A 7,596-nucleotide genomic window follows, 5' to 3' on the forward strand; every position below is an offset into this window, starting at 1 on the left:
GTCAGTAAGTCAGTAAGTAAGTCAGTAAGTAAGTCAGTAAGTAAGTCGGTCAGTAAGTAAGTCGGTCAGTAAGTAAGTCGGTCAGTAAGTAAGTCGGTCAGTAAGTAAGTAAGTAAGTAAGTCAGTAAGTCAGTAAGTCAGTCAGTGAGTAAGTAGGTAAATAAGTAAGTAAGTCAGTAAGTCAGTAAGTCGGTAAATAAGTAAGTAGGTAAATAAGTCAGTAAGTCAGTCAGTGAGTAAGTAGGTAAATAAGTAAGTCAGTAAGTAAGTAAGTCAGTAAGTAAGTAAGTAAGTAAGTCAGTAAGTAAGTCAGTAAGTCAGTAAGTCAGTCAGTGAGTAAGTAGGTAAATAAGTAAGTAAGTCAGTAAGTCAGTAAGTCGGTAAATAAGTAAGTAGGTAAATAAGTCAGTAAGTCGGTCAGTGAGTAAGTAGGTAAATAAGTAAGTAAGTCAGTAAGTAAGTAAGTCAGTAAGTAAGTAAGTAAGTAAGTCAGTAAGTAAGTCAGTAAGTCAGTCAGTAAGTAAGTAAGTAAGTAAGTCAGTAAGTCAGTAAGTAAGTCAGTAAGTAAGTCAGTAAGTCAGTAAGTAAGTCAGTAAGTAAGTCAGTAAGTAAGTCAGTAAGTAAGTAAGTAAATGTTATTTCTATAGCACCTTTCACAGACACAAACATCACAAAGTTCTTCACAGAAAGCAAAACTAATTAAAAACAATAAAACAGATCACAGATATAAAAACAACAATTAAAACACAATAAAAAGCACTTAACTAAAAGCCTGTCTGAATAAAAATGTCTTAAGATGTTTCTTAAAAGAGTCAGTAGAATGTGAGCAGTGAAGGGACAGAGGGAGAGCGTTCCAAAGCCTCGGGACCACCAACTGACCGGTTTTACTTTTTAACACTTAAGTAGATTTTGTGAAATTTACTTTTGATACTTAAGTACAAAAAATATCAGATACTTTAAGACTGTTACTCAAGTAATATTTTTAGAGAAGACTTTAACTTTTACCAAAGTATTTTTATGATAAGGTACTTGTACTTTTACTAAAGTATCACTTTGAGGTACTTTCTAACAGCACTGCTAACTTGTATCTTTTTTTAATCTGTTTTTAACAAATAAATAAACAATATGTGATTTGTACAAATGACAGATATTCAGAATTTGAGAAATTTCAAACTTGTTTTTACAAGAAATATTTTGAGGAACAAAAAGAGTCACGTCGCTCCGCCTTGGCGCACCTTGTCTCCGCCCCGCGCACTGCTGATGCGCCCACCCAGCGCCCACCCAGCTGCTCAGCTCCGGGCTGGTGCCGTCCGGATCAGAAAGCTGCCGGACTCCGGACTGGAGACACGCAGCGGAACGAGTCCTCTGTGCTCCGGGATCCTGACACATTTTTACCGAGTTTGACGCCCCGGCTACAGCAGGCTGTTTGTTGTTGACTTTTTGTGGATTTATATTTAAAGATGCTTCAGACCAAGTAGAAGAACCGGACCGAGCGGGTTCTCCGTCCTCCGGGACGTTTAAGGACGCAGATTGTGGATTACATTTTGACACAAGACTTTGCTGCCTTTGGACAGAGGACTGACTTTATTTCTGATGAAACATTTCTCTTCAGAGTTAGCCACAGATCGTGTCAGTGAGCGGATTAGCACCGAGTCAAGAACCTGTCTCTGGCGGTCTCTGCTGAACCCTCTGGACCCAGTTCGGTAGGAAGAGCGGCTCCCAGTCCGGGCTCTCAAGATGTTGACTGCGCACACTGGACACTTGCTCCACCCGGAATATTTACAGCCTCTAACGTCCGCACCAGTCAGCATCGAGGTATTTGTTTACTGACTTCTTACAGTTTGATCCAAACAGCGGGCTGCTTTGATCTGCGGCAGAAATGAGGACATCAAAGAGATCAAAGGTTGTGTGATCTCCGACAAAAGGCTTACTTTTTCTTTCATGTTAAAGGCGCTTTCTTTGTGTCACAACACAGATTACAGATTACAGATTAGCTCAGTGTTTTCACTCAAGGCAAATTGCACAGAAAGTATGTAGAATTAAGAAATACATGTAAAAGCACCAATAACTGAATTAGTTAGTAGTCTTTTTTTGTCAAACATATAGGATAAATGATTACGACAGGGATGTCCAAAGTGTGGCCCGGGGGCCATTTGTGGCCCCTGACTTCAGTTCAAGAAGTAATTTGTTTGCAAATTTATCCTCCCGGCACATGGAGACTTTCTATTTATTATTTGGGCAAATTTATCACAAATTAAAATCTTACAATAAAAAAACGTATTGGCAACAAAACCAATTATTTGTCTTTAAATAACCAGACTCTTTGGTTTTTCCACATTTATCTAGTGACTTCTACTCAAAAGCTGATTTTGTTGCACTTAAATCTGCTTTTAATTCATTTATTAAATTCTTCTGAATACAGCAAGCATTTTCAACAAAAGAGTGACCTAAATCCTGATTTTATTGATCAGAATTGACTAAATTGGGTTGTTTTTCCCAATAGAAACATAGAAAATTGAAATAAAATCTTTCAGTAAGGGAAACCTGCAAATTAATTAATCTACAATAATTTACGCATCCATTTCCAGCAATAAATCTGACTACTTTATTTATAGTATTCAATGCTTAGTTTATTGTTGAGCAGGTAAAGGAAAAATATTTTTTGGCCCTCAGATCCTTTCGATTTTTATGATTTTGGCCCATGTGACAAAATGTTTGGACAGCCCTGGATTATGAGGACAGATCCCCTTTGTTAAGGAAAATGGTCATCAAACTTTACAACACCAGAGAGGAAGTCTGAAATGTTTTGAGCTAAAAGCTGAAAGGCAGATGATAATAATATCCATCATGTTGATCTTATTTTAAAACTCTTGATCAAAGCTTACTGGCATTATTTTAGCTTCTGAAATGGTTCTGCTCTTCTATTTTTATTGTTTGCTGCAAAAAAACCTCTTTGCTTCTTTCTGTCTGTTTGTTAGTAAAATATCCAATGAATCACTAGACAGATTTATCAATCTACATTTTTAACTGATTCCTTGGAAAATAAAAATTCAAGATGGCCACAGCAATTTCACAAAACAAAAAGACGATAAGCCATTTTTACACATACTGAGCTAAATATGGTGTGTAAGTAGCTGAAATCGATCCCCACCTTATACACTGAGTGCTAATAATGTTGGTTAAAATATCCTTTAAACAACTGAAACCTTTAGAAAATAATCATGAGGTTGACATTTATAATTGTTTGCCTTTTGGGGTCAACCTGATTTAAGATTTGTGTAGCAGCCAACTGACCTTAAACAAAACAAAAACTACACAATATACTGTTTTTAAGGTAATATCTGTTGTGGCAATATCATTATTTCATATTTTGAGCTCACCACAATGAGGAACATATTTACTTATGATATTGGTAATAACCATTGGAGTCATCCCTGTTTGTCTGTTAGCAAAATTTCTGAAATGCCATTAGACAGATATCAGTAAAACTCCCAGAAAATTATTGGCTCAACATCAACAAATGATTATTTTTTGAGTCAACTCAGTTTCACATATCCACTACAGCTATTTAGTCTACACATAATAGGATATACCTCAGTTAAGTTTTTAAATATTGACCAAATACTTGGTGTGGTAGTAGATGATAGTCATTCACAACACATATTCTGAGCGCTAACACATCTCACAGTATTGCCTTTGATATTTTAAAAGTTTATCTAGGATGGCTAGGGCTGTGAAATTAATCGAGTTAACTCTGATTAATTTTAGTGCTGCATGGGCATAGATTAAAATTTTTAATCACGATTAAAATTTACAATCACTTTACTCTGGCTGAATAATAGGTTTGTATATTACAACACACTCAGTGCATGTCAGGTCATGTTTGTAAATGAGAAGTGGTTCTCAAACAGTTTACCTGGATAAATAAACGTTAAATAATAAAAAAAAAAACTCCATATGTAACACATTATGTATAGTTTTTTTCTCTTTTATCTTCTTATAGCTTATTTTATTGTATTTATTTATGTTTTGCTGACAACTGTGACCTTAGTACAGTGGTCCTTAACCTTTTTTGAGGTACCGAACCCACCAGTTTCGTATGCGCATTCACTGAACGCTTTTTAGTGATAAATAAAATATGATTTTTTTTCCAAATTCAAGACGTAGGTATATGTTGTTGTTTTTCTTTTTACTGGTGTATAAAATGAGCCGTGCATGAACATCACCTTGCTCAAAGCACCAAACCAACACAATGCATGAACTCACAACAAATTACAGTATGACTTTATTCTGGCCCCATAAAAAATTTCAGCCCCCCAAAAATATTTTTTACTATTTTACAAATAAAAAATAAACAGGGATTTTTTTGAAGAATTTAACATTTTTAATAACTTTTTCATTCATTTATTTTAAAGTTAATTTGTTTTTTGTCGTTTTGAATCCACAAAATATTTTTTTGGGGCCAGCACTGATTGGCCAAGCAATCTCACGTGATCCTCTGCAGCAAGTGATGGCCAAGTGGGGCGTGTCGTCATGACTTGACACAAATGTGTCTTTACCTCCATGGCAGAGGCTCCACCGAACCCCCGAGACCGGCTCATTGAACCCCTAGGGCTCAATCGAACCCAGGTTAAGAACCACTGCCTTAGTATCCACCTTTCATTCCTCATGTACTTCATTTGGAATGAAAATCCTTGAATTCTTGATTTAACCTCATTATTCTGCACAAAATTTAACTGACTCAAATATGTTTGGAGCATTTTTTAGGTCCTGATTTTTTTTTTTTTTGTGCAATCGAGGTGATATTTTCATCATTTATTATTGTTGTATGGATTTCTTAAGCACCAATTTTTTTTTTCAAAATAAAGACATTAATTAATAACTCAAGTAATTTATTTTACCAATATGCAATAAAGTTTTATATTAAGTTTAATTTAATTGTGATTAATCGTGATTAATTCACAGCTACCTTGGAATTAATAGATTAAAAATTTTAATCATTTGACAGCCCTAGTTCTTTCACAACATGGGACAATGTTTGGATGTTTGTTGGGATGTTTGTTGGGACAATGTTTTTTGGGATGTTTGTTGGGATGATGTTTACCTAGATCTTAGTTTAAAATGCTGACGTGAAAAGTGGCAGGGAATATACATAAATTCAAAGAATGCTAGGCTTATAATTGGACTTTTATATTGTGTGCAGCCATGCAGACCTAGAATTAACTCAGATCTCTTTTTCTGTTGTAGCTGGATGCTAAGAAGAGTCCGCTAGCCCTGTTGGCTCAGACCTGCTCTCAGATTGGTAAACCGGACCCTCCATCTTCCTCCAAGCTGACTTCTTCTTGCAGTCAAGGAGAAAAGGAGTCCAGCAGTCGGACGTCTTCTTCCAGCCTAAAGACGGGGGAGCACCGCCCCTCCCTGGAGGATAAGTCCAGCTTCAAACCCTACAACAAAGGCAGTGGAGACTCTCGCAGCAGCAGCTCTAGCGGTGATAAAGTTGGGTTCAGAGTACCCAGCAGCAATAATATTACCACTAATGTACATTCAAGCAGCGGGTTACAGTCCTGTCCACCCCACTCTGCTTCGCCCGGCTCTAGAGTCAGCAACACGCCTCCAGGACCCACTCAGCAGCAGCACAAGCTGAGCCAGTCTCCTGGTGGACAGCCCACCTCGCAGTCCCAGACTCCCACCTGTGAATCCACTCAGGAACAGGGCAGTCCTGCCAGCAATAATAATGTTGCTAATCCCAGAAAAGAGGCTGATTTAACCAAGGCCAGCTCTGACGGTCCACATCATGCTAATTCTAGCCACGTTCGAGCCAGCACCAACTGCAGCAACAGCAGCTCCGACGGTGGCTCCAACCACGATGGCGGGAAAGCTGAGACCCTCCAGCCAAACCTCGGACCTGGACACATTACACCTATTTCCCCCTATAAGACCAGCCAAACGCTCTTCCCCCTCCCCACCTCCAACATGGGCTACCATGGATCTGTCATGGGGGGTTACGCAGGCTACCCGTCACAGTTCGTTCCGGGACTGGATCCATCCAAATCAAGCCTCAGCGTGAGCAGCTTGGGAGGAAAACACCCGAGCTCCAGCCCTCTCACTGGTGCCTCCCCACCCTCCTTCATGCAGGGTTTATGTAGGGACCCTTACTGCCTAAGCTACCCAGGTGTGTCCCACCTTGGAGGAAGTAACTGCAATTCCTGTATCCACGACCCTTCGTCCACCCTGAAGCCAAGCTTTCCCCTAGTGTACCCCTCCCATCCACTTCACCCCCTGTCGTCCAGTGTGTCCCCCTCCCTCTCTCATCCACTCTACACATATGGCTTCATGCTGTCCAACGACCCCCTTCCTCACGCATGCAACTGGGTGTCAGCTGGAGGTCCATGTGACAAGCGTTTTGCCTCCTCAGATGAACTCTTGGCTCACCTCCGGACCCACACAGCTCTGCCCGTGGGGATGGACAGTAAGCTGCTCGCCGTTTCCTCCTCTGGATCTGCCTCCTGCCACCTTCACCTCCCACACCAGAGCAGCCCGGGGTCCATGCCCAGCTCTCTGTCTCTCAGGGCTCCTCCCAGCCTGGGTTTAGCTCGCTATCACCCCTACAGTAAGGTTCATGTACCTTCTGGACCTTCCTCCATCTCCCTGCACTCTCTACCCACAACGGGTCCATACTACCCTCATTACGCTCTCTACAGCCAGAGACTTGGATCTTCTATTGGATACCAATAGAACATTTTCCTTTTTATATAAATTGTTTATATAATTATATAATTTGGGGGAAAATATTCATGTCATCTTCCACACAGGACATTGGGTGAGAAATCTGGAACAGTTTTCAAAAGTCTCCTAAATGTGAATCTGCAGCTAATTGGCAAAGCTTGGCATGACCAAAAGAAAAGCTGTGAAATTTTCAGCTACCAGCACCTTCACAGCTCACATTAAATGTTTAATACCAATCAAAAAGGAATTAGGCACTTATTGTGATGCTGTGTAATTGGGTACCAGTTCCCTTCTTATCGTTTCATTAATTTCATTTATTTAATCAGATTAAAACCCATTGAAATCAAGGTCTCATTTGCAAGAGGAACCTGGGATCAACACATTATTTAGTTTCAGGTTGTATCCCTCTGGGCTGCACTGGTTGTGTGAAACTAACTGGCTTAAAATTGCAAGAAAATAGTCAGATCTGCAGTTGTGGTCTCACAGATCTCTGAGCATGTGGTCATATTTGGTGTAGCCAGTTTATTTAAATCACAGCTTATTTCCAAGTGCACAGCTGACTAAGGTGTACTCTAGGCTGTTCAGGTTAGTTTGTTGCCTCCTTGGCTTTCTTTGCAGTAGCTGCGTTTTCATTGCCCATGAAAATGTGCAAATTAGAATTTGGAAAATAAATTTGCTCAATGGAAACACGTCAATTTCGGCGGAAAAAAAATCGTTTTTTGACAAAATGTTTTTGCGCTAGGATGAGGTGGTTTTTCGGCCGTATCGAAGTTGGTGTTTTTCGCAAAACTGCAATAGAAACACTTTTTTCGCATCACGGGAGTCACGTGATCAACAACCGGCTGTTTCTACTGGTGAAAAAGACGATGA

General features: G+C 39.6%; 1 protein-coding gene and 1 long non-coding RNA gene across 3 annotated transcripts in view; one reads left to right on the forward strand and one right to left on the reverse strand.

The window, feature by feature from the left end:
- Window positions 1-7,596, reverse strand: part of LOC106530709 (uncharacterized) — an 88,261-nt gene that overhangs the window by 27,614 nt on the left and 53,051 nt on the right. The window lies entirely within an intron of this gene.
- LOC106530706 (zinc finger protein 703) lies at window positions 1,284-7,421 on the forward strand. Its single transcript, XM_014026398.1, has 2 exons — window positions 1,284-1,815; window positions 5,248-7,421. Exons 1-2 carry the CDS (start codon window positions 1,738-1,740, stop codon window positions 6,733-6,735), a joined length of 1,566 nt encoding a protein of 521 aa, XP_013881852.1. The 5' UTR covers window positions 1,284-1,737; the 3' UTR covers window positions 6,736-7,421.

Source organism: Austrofundulus limnaeus, unplaced genomic scaffold, assembly GCF_001266775.1.
Source record: "Austrofundulus limnaeus strain Quisiro unplaced genomic scaffold, Austrofundulus_limnaeus-1.0 Scaffold549, whole genome shotgun sequence".
Lineage (NCBI taxonomy): Eukaryota > Metazoa > Chordata > Actinopteri > Cyprinodontiformes > Rivulidae > Austrofundulus > Austrofundulus limnaeus.

Excerpts from the sequence above, each read along its gene's own strand:
- LOC106530706 (XM_014026398.1), top strand. The coding sequence starts at position 1,738 with ATGTTGACTGCGCACACTGGACACTTGCTCCACCCGGAATATTTACAG. Across the intron at positions 1,816-5,247 it reads CCGCACCAGTCAGCATCGAG|CTGGATGCTAAGAAGAGTCC; the intron begins GTATTTGTTTAC and ends TTTCTGTTGTAG.